At 38.4% G+C, this 22,958-nt stretch overlaps 1 protein-coding gene across 4 annotated transcripts in view; it reads right to left on the reverse strand.

Annotated features, from left to right (window-relative positions):
* The window catches only part of tfpia (tissue factor pathway inhibitor a), a 41,876-nt gene extending 24,959 nt beyond the window's left edge, over window positions 1-16,917 (reverse strand). Inside the window, exon 1 of one of the 4 annotated variants that reach the window (XM_063888526.1) lies at window positions 16,569-16,917. In XM_063888526.1, coding sequence (XP_063744596.1) covers window positions 16,569-16,656 — 88 coding nt within the window. In that variant the 5' untranslated portion in view covers window positions 16,657-16,917. The remainder of the gene's footprint in view (window positions 1-16,568) is intronic. The other 3 variants (XM_063888525.1, XM_063888524.1, XM_063888523.1) reach the window with 3 other exon arrangements.
* Between the last annotated feature and the right edge of the window lie 6,041 nt (window positions 16,918-22,958).

Raw genomic sequence — 22,958 nt, forward strand, 5'->3', positions numbered from 1 at the left:
ATGAAACCAAAAGGGTGCATCCACTTTGCCAGTGTAGACATATTTACAACGTCAGAAACTCTGTCAGTGTTTATCAGAGCCGTGCCCTGAGGCCAGTGGACAAAGGGCTGAGGGTGAGTCACAGCCCGACCCAAGACTTTACAGCTGAACTTAAAACAAATTAGGCTCGCTGTCTGTATACGTGTGTTTCTCTCAGTTGCTGTGTGGTTGTGTGAATAGCATGCTGTTTTTATTTGTGTTAATATTAAAGGGTTTCATTGTATTTTTAAGAAAAACTTAGAAAGAGCTTCAAATAAAAAAATGGGTGCTAAGAACACAACAAGGTTTTTTTTAATTTATTTTTATGTATAGGAAGTGGGAGAAAAGTGAGGCTTTCATAATACCAAAATAGTCTGTGGTTAGGTTCTCCAAGCCGTGGCATCGTGGTTAACAGAGCTAACAGCTAATTAACAGTTAGCCTAACTTTAGCAACAAGTATAGCTCACTGGAAACTCCAATTCAACAGAGTCGAGGTAAAGCTGCAAGTAAACATAACCAGGAAAAACCTAACCATATTTTCCCCACATAAATTGTATTCATTTTTACCAAATGTAACTTTAGCCTTATATCTCTTGGGAGATTGTTGGACTCTTTCACCAAAGTTGAATAGTGGAATAACAGACGTTCAGGAAGCAGAGTGTGACTGACTCCATCTTTAGTGTAGCATCTGAATGAACTTGGAAGCTGGTACTTTAAAACAAAATAAATAAATAATGTTGTTTGAAATTCAAGGCAGAAAACAGCAGATGTTCACTTTTAATTAATTGCAAAAGTTCAAAGCCCTTGTGCTATAGAGTAAGTCTATACATTTGAATGGCTACTGCATTATGGGTTATTCATTGACTTAATGTTGCTAGCTAGTTTCTATCAGTGTATATTACTTCATGCCAGTTACAATTAGTCAGTAATAAAGTAAACAGTAAGCAGTGGTGGAGGCAGTTAACAGATCCATTATTAAAGTAAAATGACTAATGTTAAACTGTAAAAAGGCTGTCGGAAATAAAAGTCCAACACTCACACAGGGTTATGTTACAGCAGATGACGTATGCAACCTTCAAACAAACAGGAAGTGTCTTCGGCTGACATTTACTACGCATATTTATTGGACACAGTCACTTGTCAAAGGTCCAAGTTCTACGATGTCATGACGAGTCATGGCAGCAAGCCCACAAAGTAACTCTGAGAAATGTTAACTGTTGTTGAAAATCAGTCTTTTCTCCCATGACTGTTTCCAAGAGTGTGCCAGGAGAGTGTGTATGTGACTGAAAAGTCAATAAAGCCTAATACTTTTATTATGATTGAATGTTAAATTGTGTACAAAAGTAAGCACTTCAAGGAGCAGAACTTAGCAATGGGTTTGCCAAATCTGTCTATTATAATTCTCCAGATTTTCAATATAGACAGCTTGTTTGTTGAGGCTTAAGATAATAACTGAACACTTGAAAACGTTTTGATATCAGACTGGCAACACCTACAGTGATAATACGGCAGACAGCTCTTCACTTCAGGTGCTTGAGACAATGTTAACATGAACTGTCTGAATCCTCAAGTGGATATTGAGATATCTGAACGTGATACGTTTTAAACCCTATGCTCAGAACCTGGTACCTTGGACCAGCTGTGTTCACCTACACACCGCAGCTGCCAAGCCACCTGCTAGCTTTCGGTTTGTGATTACTTTGAGGCAATCAACGGATTGTTTATGTACAAAAGACTAAAAACTCTCTTGAAGGCCATCTTTGAGAAAGCGTAAACAGCACATGGCATTCATAGAGCAGATCAACTAGGCAAGAGCAATAATTTACAACTCACATATGTAATGCTAATTAGCAACAGCTCAGTGAATTTGCTAGCGACGTCGTCCTTAAGGCCAATCACACAGTTGTTTGTTATATATTTTTTTACAGCTTTTAAAACTTTTAATCATATAAATTATAATAACATTGTGGGTCTTTCCAAGTATCAACATTTGGCCTTTTAAAGTGTACAAGTAAAAACATCCTATTTTTTTTTTTAAAGGAGATAAAATACAAGTACGCAGCGTTACCTTCAGAATATCTGTTGAGAAAAAAATTTCGCTTGCCTGTTTTTATGCTAACCTTAATTTAAGTACTTTTTTTTCTTTTAAGTCATGTTCATTTTCTGTGTGTAAATATGTCTCTCTCTTTCTGTAAAACATGTTTGTTTCACTTCAATTTAGATGAAATACAAGATGAGCAAAACGGGTTTTCTGAACACTTAAATCAAACCTGAAGATAGAAGTGTAATGTACATGCCTTACAGTGCTACTAAAAGCCAACACGAGGGCTCAGAACTTGAAAAAGGTTTTACAGAAATACTAGAAATGAACAATTGCAGATCATTTCAAATGCAACTCATTAAGGCAGTACTCTTTTGCCCTCAAGCTGCTAAATAGAGATGATCTCATTCCTGCCGCGATCTTGCAAACACGAGAGTTCTTCCTATGGTGCTTCATGTAGGGAGATCAAAGTGGCTTCAAGCACCTTCAGAACCACTTTCTCTAGCACATCAAAGGAGTCCCACTGAACCAAGGAGGGTTCATGCCTTCAGGAGAAATCTGTTGCCACTTCTATGAACAATAAAAGTGTTGAGATATTGTGTGCTCGGGAATCAGACTGGGGGCTACCCTGAAGGCTGAGTGAGTAGTGAACCTTGTGTTTGGGCAGGCCTGGTCTTGTAGCGCTAAGTGCATAGAACATACTGTAACACAGACTCTGTCATGATTGCTGGTTTGATTGTTACCGGATATGCCCAAGTGGAAAAAGTTTTCACTTTCACAAAAGATCATGCAATATCTTTCATGTCTCTTTGCAAGCCATTACTGTATGTATTTCATGTGGTGCTGCTGAAGAAATTGCCTTCTCCTTTGTTCCTGCAAGGAGCACTGCAGGGAAGCCTTCCTAATTATCTAAAAGGCTTGCGAGACACATGCATTTTTAATCAGGGACTGCGTGTTGGTATGGCAGGTACGGAGGGAGGAGGGATGCAATGAGCGAGCTAATGGTTGCTCCACAACTCGATAGCTTTCGTAGACCCATTTGTCCCTGCCAAGTCAGATTTAACATTCATCTCAGCTTGCCTTTTCCACCCACTGCCTCTGATATATCTTTTTGTCTTGCTCTTTGAAACCAGGGACTCTGAACATATTAACGAAAAGAAATCAAACTTTCCTTTTCATGGCTTTAACTCTCTTCCGTCTGTTTTCATCGAGTGACTTTCCAATATCAGCTCAGTGGTAGAAATCTCCATGCTGTGTTTCGTTCTGCAAAGGCATTATCTTTTCCTGCCAATATCTAAGTTGAGCCCCTACCCGTTTCCCACTTAGTCTCGATAACAAAACAATAGTGGGAACCAGAAATCCCTCTTGCTTCAGTGATTCTGCCAAATCCGTGCTCTGACATTTGCAAAGTCTGAGCACTGCTGAACCGAACAATCCCACTCAATGCCAATTAGAGTCTGTCTCGACTGGTTCTCCGCCAATCAATTGGACAAAGTGCGCTTTCCGGGCAGCCCCCTCGTGTGGGTGTATATGATTAGCTCGACTGAAGGTTGGTGACATATTTTCTTCAAACCGGTCATGCCTTTGCAAGAAATCAAGCATGCATCTGCAGGGGCGAAATAATGTCCCAGTCCAGAAGGAGCATATGGCAAACAATGATGAGTGCATAAGTTTGCCATAAGTTGCACAAGCCTGTAGGGGAGATAGTATCAAGGCGCCATCTGCCAACTTGAGGAAGTCCCAATTACAAAACAGTCAGTGAATTATTCATCACATCACTTGCAATAAAAGCTACAAGATTCACACGAAAGGAGGTATTAAACCAAGTAATAGAAAATGTTCAAGGGTGGGAAAATCAAAGGCTTTCCATACAAAGAAGCAAAAGCATGTTAGAGTTTGATTAGAACTCCGAGAATGCCTGAAGTGCGTCTGCGGTCCTGTACAACTGGGATTTTAATTAAGTGAATGCTAACGTAAAATGAAATCTAACTACATTATGTTAATCTCACACAAAGGAAAAGTAACAATCAGTTAGGGATTACTTATTATTATTTAGTTAAAGGCTATAAAGGAAAAGCTAATCTTCTTTCAAGATTTGAGTTGAATTTGAACACCAGAATTGTGTTCAGTCCTTTTCTCTTTTTTTTTTTAATAAAACTGTATATTTTGGTGGATTGCTGACCGATTTTGCAATGTAGACCATCGGAATTTATTATCATAATGCTGGTCCAACAAAAGTAAGATTTTTTTTTAAATGACACAAATGGAGCTACAGGAAAGCGTTGAGAGGAAACCCACAATAGGATTCAGTCCCTGGCCAGCAATGCTGTGTAGTAATGGGGACAACATTTGTAACAACTTCTTTCAACACATAGGCAGTAAAATCTATGAAATGTTTCACATGTTTTTGTCAAGAAGTCTATGAAGAGTCGATTAGAGTAACATCTGCTTTTGAATATATTGGGATATTTAATTATATAAAGTAATAGAAAATGTTTCTTTTGCCTGTTCCATACCAAATGATTTACTCGTTTTAGACCATATGATAACTGAGAATTGAGAATGGATTGATCCACTGTGTTGAAGGCAGCCCTGGGGTCCAGAAGAGAATGTATCAGTTTCAGTCAGAAGAATATCATTGTGGACTTACAGGAAGGATCATTCTCAACTGTCAACCGTGACTGAAAAATGTCTTTATCCAATCGAAGAGAGGAAGTAACTGGAGAGAACAACTTTTTCTAGGACTTGGACAAGAAGGGTTACTTTGAGACTGTTATAGAGTGGTGCACTAATGAGTGAGTAAACCCATAAAAAGACTCATCTGACCCCTTCTGGTTCCCTCGTCTTGAAGTTAATGCTTTTTTTAATGTGTTTGTGGCAGAAGAGATTTTCATGCTTTTGTTCTACAACATAAGATAAGTCAGTTAATACACCACTCATCAAGGTCCCAAGCTTCTGTGTTTCAAAACAGCGTTTGCTAAAAAGTAACTCTATGAGACCACTCAACGCTGTCATGCCGACACGAGTCCGCCTTTAGCTTAGTGGTGCTAATGAGCAGTCATGCAACAATGTCGTCGTTCGTTTATAGCCTTGCTTTAGCTTTTTAGGTCTGCCTGCATTTAGCTTCAAAGATCACAAAATGGTGTTAATATGTGGAGATGATCCTGCTGAGCAAAATGTCAAGTTCCATAAACGTGTGTTGGCCACAGAGCTCATTTTTTCTGCATATACCAAAATCGAGGGAGCCCTTGCAATGCTTACTTCCGGGATGGCCAACAAGAATATGTCCTCACTACAGAGCTATTTAAAATGGCAAGGATGCTGGAACCAACCAGAATGACTTTGCCGACAAAGAACCTTGACGAGTCTTTATTTACTTTGAAGGTCACCTAGTATACTGGGATTGGAAGGGGGCACGATGAGTGAGTTAATAGTAGAGACAATAACTTTGGGATTATGTCAGTTCTTAATAATTAGGTCAGAGAAATGTATCTCAAGGCTTTTTACTGTATGCAAACCAGGCAGTCACATGACCATTGGCAACCAGTTAGATCTCCTGTGTATTTATTGTTAGACCTGTTAAATATTGGAGCCTGTGTGGAAAATTGTCTTTATAGGCAAAGTTGTTACCGCAATACAAAAAACAATAAAAGTAGGCTCTGTCATTCCGATAATGACATGTTTATTTATTGTACCCTTGGGGAAAGCTTGCATGTAATTGAATATAAGCTCTAATTAGAAGCCATGTAAATGTTTTATACATCAATAACAAATTACAGACAACAAATACGTATAGGAGCCTATAAAGAGACACACACATTAGCACACTATACAATCCACACAAGACAAATAGGACTTAATACATATTGCACATCCCCTGAGGCCAACGGCACATTATGTTGTGATCTAGCTTTTCGATCAACTATGTAGTGGCTTAGCTGGAATACAGGAACCCTGTTTACCAGTCTTCACACTCTATATTCAATAGAAACGAGTGGCAGAAAGTGGAATGTTTAGTAGTGTTTTTTACCCACAAGAATACATTGTGAGGATAAGTGTTGGCATTGTTGGCTTTTGAAAAATGTGCATTTTTGGGAAAATCGCATTGTTTTCAACTGTCTGTTTATTTTATTATCATATTGCATTGAAAACATGAATCTTAAAACCTCAATATTGCAGTCTTTGCCAAACTGTGATATTGGGTTATCTCAATATCAAGAATTCAATACAAATATAAAACCTATCTATATTACATCCTGTGGGAGCAGTGAGCTGTTAACCACATTATTTTCTGTCAGAAAATCGGAAAAGACAACACTTACGCAAGTCAATGATTCCAACAGCACAAGGTTTCTGAATAACTACAGAGAGTTTTTTCCACATGAAAATAATAACCCCAGTTGGCAATTTCCTAGGCCAATCTATAACTCATCTTTCTAAATTAATCTTTAACAGCCAACATATAATCAAGATGTTATTTGTCAAACACTGATCGGCCCTCCAAGGACTCTATAGGCTGTATCCATGGGTCATTGTGTCTTAGCCTCGTCTCCCCTGATGTGGATGCGATTACCGAGCTGAATCAATTGGGACAGACAGACAGCGAGAGTAAGTGGCTCATTCCCCGTCTGTGCAAATGTCATCCTCGACTGATTGTACTGTAGATGCACTCTTGATTAGATGAGAGGATCGATACGGCGGTCATTATCTGCAATGCGGGTTATTGTCAGACAATACAAATGGGAATAAAGGGAACATTTCCTCTTCCTCACAATTAGTGAGCTTTAGTGAAAATGAAAGTTTCATGAGAGGGGAGCTGCTGGGATCGAGGAGAACTAATTCACACATAAAATAAAGTTGAGACTCAGATTGACAAAAGATGCATCAGTGCAAGTTCACAATGTTGCAGCAAAGATTATGTATGTACTTTATAAATGTACAGAGAAAAGGGAGAGAATAACAGGAAGAACCAGAGTTTCTGCTGAGTTTCTGGGTTTGGTTTGAACTGAAGACAAACAGAGACAGCAGAGAGAATAAAACAGTAGGAGATCTAAGAAACGCTGAGTTCCGATACAAATGTACATTCTATTTTTTGGGATATTTAAATATCCCCCTTGCTTGCAAAAAAAACAAGATTTGCCCATATCCTGCTGTTTTTATCTGGGTACATATTCTCACATCTCTGTACTCATTTACAACTGCCACGTTTCTTATAATAAAATGTCTATTTTATCTCTATGCTTCCATTCTCACAGCAAGAGTTTATACCACCTGTATAATCATTGAGTTGGACAATATTTAACATGCTTTAATGTTCATCCAGCTGCATTATTTTTATCTGCTCATGCTGGAAAACTGAAAAAGAGAGAACTTGTTGGCTATGGTTGGCATTTCTCATGCTATCTTCTGCCTTTGTTCAATCTTGTTCATGTTTGAAGGTCTTGATGTGGGGCAGATAGTACCACCCTGATGAGGGCGAGATTGCGGCACACTAGAAGAGTTGTACAATCTGTTGTACTTTTGATGGACTTGAATTGAACTTGACAAAGCTCTGCACCTGCACATTTTCATAGTAAGACATTTTAGGGCTAAGAAGTAAACAAAGGCAGATCCAAACACATTATCCAGCTACACGCAATCCTGACAGCAGATTTCTTTATCTTCAACATCAACTACACCTTTTCTAAATGGAGCAATTTCAACGGCAATAACATTTAAAGCCAAGCAGTTAAAAACACCCATGGTCCACTCCCATCTTGCCTGAACTGGCACGGAGACTAATTGATCACTCTTTCAGCATGTGTTTTATTCAAGTGCTACTGTACCTCAACAAGTTCAGACTCAGTCCACTTCTTTCTTTTGTTCCCTTAACATTTTGTACACTCCTCTCCCATTAGCTGCTATGGTTGAGCGCATAGTTTACAATTAGTCTCCACACCTCCTTGTGAGCGGTAGAGTTTTTTTTGCTCTATGATATTACAGAAGACATAATATGCTCATGGTCAGGTTCACATTTGTATTTCCTGCCTCTACTGTGACATGTCAACATGCTTAAATATTCAAAAAGCTCTTTATTTTTCTCATACTGCCTGTGCTACAGCACCTCTTTTCACTCTATCTTAAACCAGAGCCCAGCTGACCGGCTCTGTGATGATTGGTCATCCGCTTAGAGATACCTCGCCCCTTAGCCTATCACGTACAATGGGGGGGATGTTTACATGCAAAACAAACTATGAGAACACACTACAGAAAACCCTAATCATAACATTATAGGGCCCTTTTAAGATATATTAGGCAACATTTCTGGCAGCACTAATACAAGTTCTTTCTTGCTGACGACGGCATTGCTTTCTTTCTCGATAAAGATGCTTTTTTATAAAATGTGACACAAGCAACTGAACACCACTAAACATCTCAAGACATATTGCCATTTACATATAAAGTATGTGTACATTTCTCATTTCCAAGTGACTTACGATAATGGTTATCTCTCAAGTTCAGTATCCTGTTAAATGCATCATTTCCTGAAACTCTATCCTTTAAGTAAAGCTCACAATTATGGTCAGTGCGACTCATACAGGAAACTCCAGCAAAGCCTTATCCATATACACATGGCCAGTTGCAAAAAACTTTCCAGGCTTCACAGAAGATACGAGTATCTTTTAAAACAAACCAAGCAGAATGAGTCATGGAGGCATGAATAGGAACGCACTACAGCACATCCCTAATTACCATCCTTGTTGGTGTCATTCACCCCCTGTGCTACAAGCAAAATATTTATCCTATTAGGTGTCAACATCCAAGAGATTAACGCTTCCTGTAAACTACAGAGAGACAGTAATAATGTCTCCCCAGCAGCAGACTCCTTTGTCCACACAGAAAGGGACATTTGATGAAAGAGCCTTCGTTTGTCTGCTGGATATAAATCACCAAAATCATAAAGTATACATGTTACAAAGGCAGGCACCACATGAGAAATGTTTACGCAACACCACAAAGACAGTGGGCACAGTTTCACGAAGAAAGCCCGATGAAAAAAACAACAGGCCTTTCTTTAAAGGGTGACAAGGGTGTTTAAAAGTTGTCTTTTTATACTTTAAATACAGTGTTATCTTCATTCTAATAACAGTAGCATTTTATTTTGTAACACAACATGTTAAACCACAGACATTATTTCAGACTTCTAACTGCAAACACATTCCGAAAACCATTGGCTACGAGACAAGGGAACCAGGAAGTGGTAAAATGATTAGTGTTTTCCCAGTTTTAAGAATCAATACTACACCACTCGATAGTGGCCTTGTTTCACAATAAAAGCCAGAGTTTGCAGCTCCTCTAACTGTTGCTTGAACTTTGCTCTGACAAAGACATGAAATGTTTGGCTAGCATGAATGATTTTCCTCAAAAACAGTCAATATAAAGCTTCCGATCATTTAATTATTCAATAAACAGATAAGACAATATAATGTTAGAGGATAGTGACAAATAGCATCCAAAATCCAAGGTGGTCTTCAAATCTCTCAAAAACCTAAAATATATTCAAATAAAAATGATAAAAAACACAGAGAATTTGCAAATCCTCATATTGGAAAAGCTAGAAGCGTATCACAATTGTTTCTGTATAGCTCCATGCTGACAGACCTGATGATTAGTCCACTACTTTTTTTAGCCCTAATGACATGAGCTGTATATCACAACATGTTTACACCCTGTTACATTGCTTGGGGATAAGGTGATGAAAATTCACAGGTGGTTAAAACCTTTGGATTTGCTGCACTTACCCTACAAGTGTGTTTATGTGGGAATATTTAATTATTTAAAGACCTTTCTTGAGAAGAATGTGTTTACCATACTTCTTACAGGATTAGGTAAAAGTAAAAAAATATAAACTCAACTAAATACCAGGTATTCATTATTTTGTTCCGCCTTTCTTTATAGATGTGATGTGTTTCGTTGTTACTACTTCGCTGTGATTGGGAATACACACGGTGCGGACATGTTCATTGCTCATCCAGTGCTAAATCACATGTTGATGTTAAACTGGTAACACCCCTTTTAAATCGTACTCAGAGGTTCCAGACTAATTTGCATTTCCAATTTTTCTAGTGATGTTAGGCTAGTTAGTAATACTTCAGCTTTCCAAAACACACAGATCTTGATACAGAGTGTAGGATGTGTAACTATGACTACTTATGGAAGGTTGTTTTGGAAATGTTCACAGACCTCCCATGCAGTTAAGTTACCATTGGTTGTAGAGCAACAATATGATACCAACACTATATCATAACATTTTTCCATCTGGCCTAATACATCACGACCGTCCAATTTCCAATGAGCTGTCCTATCTTCTCCTGCCAGTAAGCAAATAAGATGGTAGAGGGATGTTTCGCTTGTGAGATTTGGGAATGAGTCTGCTCTTGCTATGCCCTCAGTTCTGAGGCTACCCTGCTGTGGCTGCGAATGAAAAAGCAAACTTAACCATCTTGTCAAGTTAGTGGAGAAATGACCAAGGACACAGTATCATCTTTCTAAATATAGAGCCGAGGAAATATCCTCCACCATTTTTTTTACAGGGGACGCTGCACGGGACACAGAGATTAACCTGTGGCTTATGCTACTCCGAGTACATTTGTCATCTCCACCGCTGTGTCACCTCCGAGAGTAAGGGTACTTTCTCAGGAATACACATCTTCAACATATTGCCATGTATTTATCTTAAAATGTAGACTCATGGTGATTCAGAGGTTCAAAAATTAATCCAATTTCCTGAAGAGGTCTTTTGATTGACAGTATGTGTTCTAATGTTGATTAATCCCATGTTGGAATGACGTGTTTTATGGTTTTTACCATTGTTTTTTTTCTGGGGTTTGTTTCATTAGATGCACTCACGCCCAGAAAACAGTCAACTAGCGCACTAAAATAGCATTCCTGCTGTTGTGTTACATAACAAGGTGTTGTTGATTTCATATTCCTTAGCAGATGATTCAGAAGGACTTTGAACCCTACTGTATGTGGCATGCAATGAGTTGTTTCTACCAACAAGAAGCACAAGTTTACCTAGTCAATAAGATGATATACTGTGAGTTATAATGACTTCATGACTCCCAGATAGCTGTGGGGCATAATTATTTCTGTGTATTAATTTATAGTATCAGGTCATGTATTACATATCAACTACATTGGAATATATCACTGTTATTTATTGGGATGGTAAGAGGGAAAGACAAAGACAACAAACATATGATAACAGCAAGCATCACCTTGAGCAGAAATTAACCCTTTGCCCCTGAGAGGTACATTAACCTACCATGGTGCTGTGTTTTCACATGTCAATGCTTTCAATGGCATACAATCAAGTCTGTTATTCCATTTCAAAATGTCACATATGGAAAATTATTGGTGATGTACAAGCCAGTAATGAGGAGGGTGGTAAAGAAATGCCAAAAAAGGAACAAAGTGCTTTGGGCAGCCAAGACTACTTATTCATTACCGTTATTAAAAGGCACTCATCTTATTTCCACTACTGACCGTCTTTTTAAATCCATGCAAACTACTGCAACACAAACTGACTTATTTTGATTCCTGCCAGAAACAGATGTGCTGGCACTATTCTGTGGAAAAAAAAAAAAAAAAGTCAACACGCTTCAGCCCAGCCTTCAAGACACCAAATGCAGACCCGTTAAGAGTTTTGGGGATCTAGTCCAATTCTTAAGTCTTCAGGGAGCACTCAAGTCTCAATTCTTCAAGACAAAAGTCGAAGTCATGGTTCAAGTCCTATGAAAAACAAGTAATGTCTCAAGTATTAAGAAAAATACTCATAGTCAAGTATCAAGTCTCAAGTAAACAAGTCTGAATCATTTCTCAAGTCTTTAGAGAGTAAATCAGACTCAATTCTCAAGTTTTAAGTAAAAAACCCAGAGTTATGTCTTAAGTATGTAGAGAGCAAGTCAGCCAGGTCTCATGTCTGAAGTAACCAGGTCAGAGTCAACTCTCAAGTCTTAGGGATTGAGACTGTGTTATGTCTCAAGTATTTAGAAAACAAGTAAGGGTCAATCCCAAGTCTTTGGTGAACAAGTCAGTCATGTCTCAAGTCTTTAGAGAGCAATTCCAAGTCATGTGTCATGCTGCTTTCTGGCATTTTTTCTGATATTCAATTGTTTATAGCTGCTGCCTTCCTTTACCTCTTTATAGCGTTGATACTCTGATACCATTAGAAATAATTAACAAAGAGAGATGCATTGTTTTAAACATGTGGAATTGAGGAAGTATCAAAGTATTGATGGACAACCTTAGAGTAAAGTCTCAAGTCTTAAGAGAGTCACGTTAAATTTTAAGCAAGCCAGGTCACTGACATTTTTATGTTGACACAACATTGTATTGGCAGTCATTAGAGTGCTCTCCATTCTCTTATCTGAATTACAAGTTTGTGTGTGTGGGGGGGGGGGGGGGTTATGGGTAACCTGCTACAACTGCAAGAGTGTAGATAACAAAGACACGTCCCTGTTAGGCTATTAATTATTTATGACAGTTTGGCGGCGCACCGGAAAACACAATTAAGTAGAGTTTTTATTTAATATTAATGGGTCAGCACGTCAAGTTTCCTCATCGTGTTGCCTACAAGTCTCAAATCAAGGCGAGTCTTAAAGTGAAAGTTCTCAATTTTGTGATTTTAGTCCGACTCATGTCCAATTCTATGTATACAGCTGGGATTAAATGAACTTGGGTGGAAGACTTGGGGACAACTAATACTGCAGAAGATAAGAAGAAGAACTCAGAAATAATTAAATGTGTTGTCATGACAAACGATAAGTTTGAATTAAAACTTGGAAAAACGACTCAAATAACATGAACCGCAGAGACTGAACTCAAATAGAAAGTGTGTGTGGGTTCAGACAACAGACAGAAAGTAGTAAACTGTATCATTTAGAGAAGATTTTATACAGTATGATGATTAATAGTCTGTATTATTTTGTTGGGGTCGCCCCCAGGAAAAGCTGCTGCTTCTGCAACAGTGAAATAGCTTCATGGTGAGTTTGATGTTGTTAAAAAAACTGACAAAAAACTGCAGAAAACTTTAGGCAACACCTAAGTGGCAAGTTAAAGAAGCGTCAACACTTTCCAGTAACAGGTGTATTCATCTAATGGACTGTTTTTAAGTGACAATTTAGTCAGGTGCTTTTTTGAGAGCAACTCCTTATAGCAAATGCTAATTAAGATGCTAATGCTACGCAGCTTCCTCTCAGTCTATTGCCTAAGGCTCCCTCATAAAAGGACCACTTCAAACAGCAAGTGAGGGTCTAATTAAATTCCTGCAGAAATGAATGAGACACAGTGTTTACCCCTCTGTGAGACGATTAGTGAAGCTGCTATCACCGTGCGCCAATGATCCTGGGTTTCATAGGGTGTTTCCAATTGTTTCACCTCTCAAGAGCACCTAAATGATAAGCAACTAGTAAAAGCTAATGTTCCACTGTAAACAAAGCCACTGTAATGTAAAAAGCTGACATCGCCTCTCTGTATTTGCCGTGTATTCTCATATCTCTGATGGATGCCAAGTATAATCACCGAATGGTAATGTGTTTTTGTTATACTGCCTGCAGGCTCAATTTTTGTTTTGGAATATTGAACACTCTGCATATTTGTGCTCATGTGCTTTAAGGTTAAAACGCTTAACGCGTGTCGTTTGCTAATGTACACCATCAATAAATGTCTGCTGATGGCTTGTGGGAAACTGGAGCCTTTAATTGCAAAATATGTTAAATGCTTGTTGAAGGAAAGCTAGGGGAATATTAAATCATGTAATGATTAAAGCTCAAACATATTTAAATTCATATATATTAAGATGAGATACAATTTATTTTGAAAAACATGTTCCTATTATTGTAATACAACATTATTACGTGGTTGCACCATTTAACAGTCATCATTATTTCAAGGTGCACTAAGGTTCATCTTTCTGTAATACCACCGAATTTGAAATGAACAGAAATATTGATGAAATTATTTTGTAATCAAAAACATAACTTATTGATAAGTTCATTCACTAAGGAAAATTGCCATAAAACTGCTTATAAAAAGGCAGTAAAATGAGTGGTTTAGTAAATATTATAACATTTGAAGGATAACATGATGAAAGATGTTAGATAATGTAACTCAAGTTAATTTAGTTAATGAGAATTTCATAGAACATGTATTGTTCCTCAATTTGATCTGGTAAATACTATTGTGTGTTTATTAACTGGCCTTGTGTCATTTTGCTTCCCTTAAAGAGAAACTTCCAAGGCCAAAAACTTATCACGTTGCCTACAGAATCTAAATTCATGCAGATATCTGTTTATTGAGATCACATTTATAAAACAAATATTTAAATCAGCCTACAAAACTGCTGGTTGGGCAGTAATTTGTTAATTTTCACTGTTATGCAAGATTAAGAATTTACTGATTTGGTTAGGGAGTAAAATTACCATGCGTAGTTTTTCATCAAATGCAACAATTATCACAACAATGGCCACAGTATGAACAAAGGGCTACGTGAGAAATGCATGACCAACAGGTTACGTATCATTACGAAGGCTATTAACAGTAATCACTCATGACAATGGCAACCCAAGTTCAGTCTATAACTGTGTAAATGAAGATTACTCTGCGTTTTAACATGTCATTTCAAATCAGAGGTCCTGATCATCTGCCCTGAACCCATTTACAACCCAAAACAGCCCCTTAGTCTGAACATAAATTCAGCCTCAGAAATATTTGGATGTTGTTTTTGACAGAGCCTAAAGCACAATCTAAATTGCCCAGTTGTGCTGTTATCAGCTGAGGATTATCTTCTAAATGAAATCTAATCTTTTAATTATTAAAAAAGATAATTATACATGCTGCATATCCTCCAGCCGCAATTATTGCAATGTTTACTTGGCTTAACAGAAGCGTAATGGAACTCTGAATTTGTTCAGAATTCAGCAGCTGACCAGAACAGTATGTTTCCAAAACATCCCACTAAAATTGTCCTCACTGCTCATAATCTCTTTTTAGACGTCCCTTTAAAGTAATGTTGAACACATAAACTCTAAGGCTTGGCATGGTCTAATGTCAGAGAATGTCATTTATTTTGTGGTTTTTGGATTAATAGTGTATTACATATGAGTTGTGGTTGGCTTTTGGGACTTTGAACAAAATATCACAAAGCTGTTGTGTGTTGTCTGCAGAGTGCCATATGGGTACTTAAACACAACAGGATACACAATGCAAAGATAGTGGGAAAACCAGGAAGGTGAAAGGGGGCGCAGCTTAATTTGGTTTAAAGCCCCCCAGAGACTCAATCTGGCTCTAGCCAAGACAACCACAATGCAACCAAAGGCAATCCCAACTTAAACACATCATTAAAAACTAAATATTAATGGTAGACAAACATTTGTAAGAAGTAAGGTAGTTTTAAATAAATATAGGAATAAACGTGTGTAAGTATTTTAAAAAGTACATGTCACATTTTCTCTCCATAAGTATGCTCTCAGCCTTCATGCTCTGCTGCAAACCCTTCTCATGGACTGCTAATGTTTTTCCATACAGGGAATTGATGCATAAAACCGACTGTATGTCACGGAAAGATAAGAAAAGGCAGATATTGGCATTAAACCCTACATTGGAGTTCAGCACCAACCGTCCTCGGTGGCCCTCAGCCAGAATCTAGACTTCATTAATGATGCTGTGTAGTTATTAGTTCCAGCTCAGTATTTTTCTCTCAGGAATGGAGCAGTATTAAGAGTTGGACCTTATCTCCAGTCTGATTCTTCTCAGTATCTGAAATCCAGTCCCAGCTGCCTCATTACTGCCCGCAAGGCTGCTGTTGCAACATGACGGAGGGGAGGAGGTGCCAGGCCGTTCAGGTGTGTGTCGTGGCCGGTCTAAGAAGTGCTGTAATAGTGGACTTTGGCCCTGCCTGACGCCACCAATCTCTTCCCTCACTAATAGGAACTTTAAAGACCTCCAACACAACACAACAAACTCATTGGTGCGTTCAAAGGGAGCAGGATTTCAGTCACAACATTGGTCAGAATATAAACAGTGTGTTATAAGTGTCTGTGGTATTACACATAATAATTGATCACTCCTTGAGTTTAACTGATAATGTGGCGCATTTACTATTTTTTTTTAAGTGCAATGAGTCATTTTGAGGGGTACATATTCCGTTTGTAAGTGCGTTTGCTCTTTTATTTTGAAAGGCAAATATTTGAGCAAAGCGATGCATATAAAAGGAATATAATATCTATAATAAAACGAACTATAAGGAAAAACTCAACTAAACGCAAAGTCCTAACAAGAACAAACTGAAACCAGGATATATACTGTGAATGTTTAAAAACGTTCCACTCAGCTCCACTTTACGCACCACTTTGGTGTCAACAACTTTCCCATGCGCTGCCTTGAAAAGCTCAGACCAACTATAACTTCGCAAAAACGGTACAAATAAAAGTCTAAACGTATGAATATACTTTAGTTATCCTCTTACCTGCTTTATGTCTTCTGCAGGACCCAAAAGGGGCGACACAGGAAAGCAAAACTGCGCACAAAATCCACCACTTGTTACATGTAGCCATGCTGCTGATCTGGGGGCTGCTCCGCGCTGAATGTTAAGTTGGAGGAAAACTTCATCAAGTTGTAGGGCTGAAGTTGAGAGTGCAGGCGTGCGGGTGGGTGCGTACTTCCGTTTGATGAAACTGACAGTCTGTGGGAGCTCATATGAGGAAATAAGATGTATCCCTTGAATCATAACGTTTAGCAAGTAATTACATTAGTATTTTTTCAGTCAACACGTCCTCGTTTCTGTTTTCTTTCCAAGCCATCGTAAATGTGAAAAGGAAACTGGGGCAAGGAGTAAGGAGATTTTTTTATAAAGTTCAATTATAAGGTATTTTTCATGTCCTGCCATTGGACGAGCAGCAGGCTAACACTTAAACTGAGAGAGAAGAAGCTGTAGAATAACAGGAAGTTGTTTAAGGTCAGGAAGTCAACTGGGGGACAGGGTGCACCCTGTCACTCACACCTGCACAGCTAAAGATGTCAACATATTGATTATTACATTGCGCAACAACTCCTACGTCGAGATGCCGATTGGATGGATCGTGTTGCCAAGGGGCGTAATCTCTGCCCGTGCACCAACAAGGAGCCAATGAGAAAATAGACTCAGATGGTTCCCTCCGAATTAGACCTTTATAATGGATTGTACAATGTTCGGGGCTCTCTGAAGTGAAACTGGTTACTGTTAACTGCTTGCGGCCTGTGATTTGTGGAAACTTAAGACCCCTCAGTTTAGTAACGTGTTATTTCACTGCCTTTTTGAATAAACATTTTAAATGAGAGAATTTGTTTTTGACTTTATTGATTAGACCTCCATTTTGGAATAAAAGAACTCAACATTAGCATCTCTCTCTCTCGCTCTCCCTCTCTCACCCACAGGTTACATTTTTTCTACCACTCAACAGTACTTTAATAGGCCGGAATTCATCTCACAGTGATGAGAACATTTCATCCGAAGCCCACCACCCAGACTAAGCAGTCTGCTTGTACCTGAGTTATGGGGTTTGGAGAGCTTTCCAACCCCTGTTCAGCTCCCACAGGCCTCTGCTGGTGACACATACTGTAATTGAGCTTCAAACTGGCACATACCCTATGAAGTTAAAGTCTGCCAGCCCCTTTGTGCCCCATACTTTCATTGCCTGAATGATTTCATTACACTGTGTTAAATACCACACAATGTGCAATAACACACTGTATGAGGCTAGCTCCACAAATGTCAAGGCTGGAGATTTGATATGCAGCGGGGGAGAGGGGATGCAAGGCACTTCAGTTGAGTTTATCCTTATCTGGCTCAGATTGGTGTCGTCTTTGTGAAGCCCTGCGAGAGAAATGTGTGATTTGGGGACAAGGGCGTACAAATTAACTTGGCAGATAAAACATTACTATTTTGCTTGTCCGAGATTCCACATTGCCACAAGCTGTCACGATTGTGACAAGATGTAATACTCAAAAATATAATTATTGTTGTGTCCGTCTGTCGACATGAACTGCACACAGCTCATATCGTAAGCAGGACCAGTCGCAATGCAACCAACAGAGACCCCAACAATTTACCAGTACCAAATAAAAAATAATCCGGAACATAACCCCAATATGTCAAATGTGACCCTGTGTTTTTACACTTTGAGTTTTGTATGGATTTATTCGAAAGATGTGTAACATTTAGGCAGAGCTAGGCTTGCTGGTTCCAGTTTGTGTGCTAAGCTAAATTTAAGAGCTAAACTTTTCCTTTAATATTTACAGAGATCTATAGCCGTTTGTGACTGTTTTTTGGATCTAAGTTCAGTCTGTGGCTGATTAGAACTTTATTCTTAACAACTGTTGTTAAAGGTTTTCGAAGCAAAAGAAACCCACCAACACAAAAACTACCTCATTATCTTTATGTGGCTTTTTTGGCCTTTCATAAAGCATCTAGCCAGGCAGTTCATACCGTGTAATGAAGGTGAGCACTAAAACAAAGCCACTGATTCAGTCAGAAAATAATGAAAGTTTTTGGCTTAAGAATTCAATGTTGTTTTTATTTGTTATACAAGAACTGAACAATTCTACTTTTAATATTTGTGAATATTGTATTCATACTGTAAAGGTGAAAGTGAAAACCATTGAAAGTGAAAGATGTCGTTAACTGACAATGTTTCAAACCGATGGTGAAACCTTTGGTTCTCTCTTCAGATGGTGCCAAGACCAGCAAAGAAAGTGAAAGATATTTGAAGAAAGTGAAAGATATTGCAAACTGACATTGCTCCAAAACTGATAGCTAATCTTTTTGTTCCATCCTTCTACGTTGCCAAAACCAACAGTCTTTCTGTACAAGACTGACTCAAGGGGTCCTGGCCCAACTCCCCAGAACAGCTGGGATGGGAAAGCTAATATTTGTTTCCTCTTCCTGAAGGGACGCTGAGGTGCCATCAAGCCAGCCTTTCTAAACGCCATCCGCTGTCATGGAGCTCGTAAACCAGTCATCAGCAGAGGACAGTCACACTTATCTGCTCCCAGGGGTGACTGTGAGGAACTTTAGCAGTGTTTTGCAGAGTAGAAAAATATGATTGGTCCACCTTCCCTTGGTAAATAAAGGTTTGGAAATACAATAATAAAAAGATTTAAAAAACAAGATAACTGTCCCACGGAGATATTGTTAACTGCGTGAGTCAGTTATGTCACATCATCCCACCCTGAGTAAACTATGACTTTTGTTTTTTGTATTTGGCAATATCGTTTGGAGAAAAGCTTTGCTTGATAAATAATGTGTCATCGTTAATAGAGGTGTCATATTCCGAGGTGCAGCTTGTTGTGTTGTAGAAGCAGAGCTGGAGCTTTCAAGATGCATAGAGAGAGGAAATTGGGAATCTCAAGAGGACCAAATTCTAGCAGCACTTCAACTATAAACCGCTTTAATTGTCAGATCAGTGGGCTGTATTCTAGTACTTTTGGAGCTCAAGTGGGTCCAAACAACAGCTCTCCTTTAGGAATGACATTCATTTGAACCCTCTTCTCAAATAAAATTGTTACATCAAAATTAAAGGAAGAAGTAAAATTGTGAATCGACTCAATCAATCAAATCAATTGCAGACTTAACCATTGGGAAATTCTTCTTTATAAGGCTGGTTTGAGTCTGCTTACTTATAACCACATTATGTAGCTAACCTATCTAAGGCAGGATACTTGTAAAAAAGAGTTTTCGTCATTCTTAATGATCTGTTTAGCTCCTTAAGAATAACATACATTGATTGTCTATGAGCAATAGAATATCATCATTTTCTGTGTTATCATCTTTCTGATCATAGTTTTGTGTATATAGCCAACAACTTTATGGTCAAGTTCTTTCGCTGGTGTTACCAACCTTGATGTCAGTTAATCTGTTTTTGACCAAAAAGCTCAAATAAATTGACAAAAACTATCAGGAAATACACAGTCGGCATCTAAATGGCAGATATTTGGAGTTGGTTGGGACCAAAACTAAAAATACTGACCAATGTTAAGTACATAACATCACATTGCATTAACTGACGCTTTTGTCCAAAGTTACTTACAATGGGTAAAAGGCATTGCTGATTTTGAGCTATGTCTGCTGGATAACATAATTGGCAAGTTTGTGCTAACACATTTCTAAACTGATAATATGTAACTGTTTTGTTGACAGCTATCTTCTCTGCTCCCAAAGTGGCCAAAATGTGAATGAATATAGGTTGAATTCCATTAACTATAAAGTCATCAACACATTCTTCCCAATGCTTAATTATATCTGTTAATGTTGTAGGAATCACCAGATAATGTTGACAAAGAACAGTTTACTAATTTATAAAAGATACACCAAACAATCTCTGTTTCCTCAAAAAATACATTCTAATTTAACTTATTGCATTAGTATATCTCTGAATCTAATCAGTAAAGACTTGACTGCATTATTTTGGATTTATGCTACATCAAAAAAAGTACAGCAATTTGTTTCTGTGTTGTGTTTTTACCTTCTGTTCTTAACAATGTGGAATAGTAGATGATCAATGGCAAACTGAAGATGTCTGAATGTGATGCACTCAATTACAAACAGAATTAACATATTGACATTTTAAATAATTATTAATTCAGATGATACTCTGTATTGTTTTAAGATAAAATTCTTGAAACAAAATAAATAACACTGGGAACAAGCTGAATCATCTCAACCCATTGATAGATTTGTGCTCTGACAAAAATGAGCTTTTATGACCTAAAATGAAACTGAATATCTTGTAAGCACATCCCTGGCACTTTGTCGGTGTGTGCATGCTTGGTTTAACATTAGGTGCACATGTGTGGGATGTCAGTGGACAAGAATGTGCCTGTCTGTGAGACTAATCATGCAGCCCTATTACTCACTGTGTTCAGGGAAACTGTGCTTCAGTGGTCCCCCACCTTCTGAATGGAAAGTCTTAGGGGGGATAGAAAGTAAAAGTCACAGGGTCGTATCTGCAACAAAGTCTGATGGAATTTCCTGTGAGTGGATTTTCCCACGATATTGTGACCTCAATATTTCTAATTTGAAACAACGTGTTGAAGGACGATACTCCAGACACTTTGGCTTGTAGTACATGCCATGATGTCATTTGCCCTAAGGCCTCCTTGAAACTTCAGATGAATGAGGGTGCTTTGTTTTATATGTCTACAGGGGGGAAATGTGTATTGGAAAGGAGAGGCCGTGAGAACATGTTTTTTTTTGAGCATACAGGTATACAACTTCTAAAAAAGTAAGCACAGCATCTGTAACCTTCATTGCCCACAGATGGTTTAGCTATCAGCATTGCAGCAGATATAACATTTATGTCTCCCAGGACAGTGGTTCCCAACCTGGGAATTTGGGCCCAAAGGGGGCCACAAGAAAAAACTGAGTGGTCATGAAAACTTGTCTGACAATGACCAAACTGCTCCATCTTGGGGTCACAGTTTTCAATACTGGGGGATGGATTGAGTATGATAGCAAAACATCAGCCTTTATATACATAATAATCAGTTATGAATGTCAACAACTCCCTAATGGAAACAATGTAGACCATCTCTTATTGCTATGAAGATTTGTACAAAGTCACTATTTCAGTAAAGGTTATATCAAGTAATTAAAATGTGTGGCTTGGACAATGTATCAATTGTATTTCCCCAAACATCACTGATTGGAGCTTGAGAGATTTCCAGAAAAGGTGATATTTAAATATTGAGAGAATCCTTGGGGAAATCAGAAGTTTAGGGGGATGCTTCAACCTCAATACGTTTTGGTTTCTGTCAAACATGTTCCAACTGGAATTTCTTAACATCAACTGATTAATTTAGAAGTAAACTAATCTACCCCTTGAGGAGATTCATGAGCCTGCTGAACATTAGTATGGGCTTATGAAAGTTAGAAGCGTCTGGAAAAGTTTTTTCACAAAAAGTACAGCTTACTGCCTCATCCCATAAACACGTAACTCGACGAACACAAGTACTGAGAGTCTGTGGGTTTTGGCGGGGAAACATCTTCAAAGCCATCATTCTCTGTCCTCTTACAGCTCTCCCCGAAAGACTCAGATTAAGCCCTGCTCAAGACCTCTTCGTTCTGTCAAACCCTGCTTGGCTCAGATAACACTGGCGGTGCTCTATCTCCATTAAAAACCCACTGCTGGAGCCAAACATGTCTTAAGTTAAAATAAGTTTAAAAGTAGTCAAATGACGTTGGGAGAAAAAATCGATATGAATGATTTAGCAATGCAGGTAATGAACTTTTCTTGTTTTGAGCCAAGGGCCTTTTATTGTGTTACTACTTTTCAAATAACACATCCCATTTATTAACTTCCAACTGGTGCTCCTTTATAAAGTTAAACAAAGCAGCCAACAATTTACATAACACTCGACAGTGAGCTGCCCTTCAGATCAATAATTAATTTAATGAGTCAGTAGAAGTTGACAAAGGATGAGGGCAGAGTTTTGAGTAAAGGCTCGCTGTGTGGGTTGAAATGTGTGGACACACTTTAACATTAACAAGGTACAGAGCATGTTTCACAGCCACAACACCTGCTGGCTAATGTGAAACACCCCTGCAAGAATCTTTAACCACCTGGTGGACCTCATTGTCTGTCCAGATAATCAATGTAACTCCTCAGGGGTCGATGAACAAGCAGCCCCGTTTGATTTTAAATGGTGCCACGGCTACTGTGCAAACAATTTATATCTCTACCAGAAAAAATACAAAAAGTCCAAACATCCATTCTTTTACTGCAGGCAGCCACACCTACTGATATGTTTGAAACCTAGAATTGGTTGTCAACACTGACAGAAGGGGGTGTGCAAAGGCTCTCTCACCTAAGGCTAAAATACA

The sequence above is a fragment of the Eleginops maclovinus genome, chromosome 7 (genome assembly GCF_036324505.1).
Source record: "Eleginops maclovinus isolate JMC-PN-2008 ecotype Puerto Natales chromosome 7, JC_Emac_rtc_rv5, whole genome shotgun sequence".
Classification (NCBI taxonomy): domain Eukaryota; kingdom Metazoa; phylum Chordata; class Actinopteri; order Perciformes; family Eleginopidae; genus Eleginops; species Eleginops maclovinus.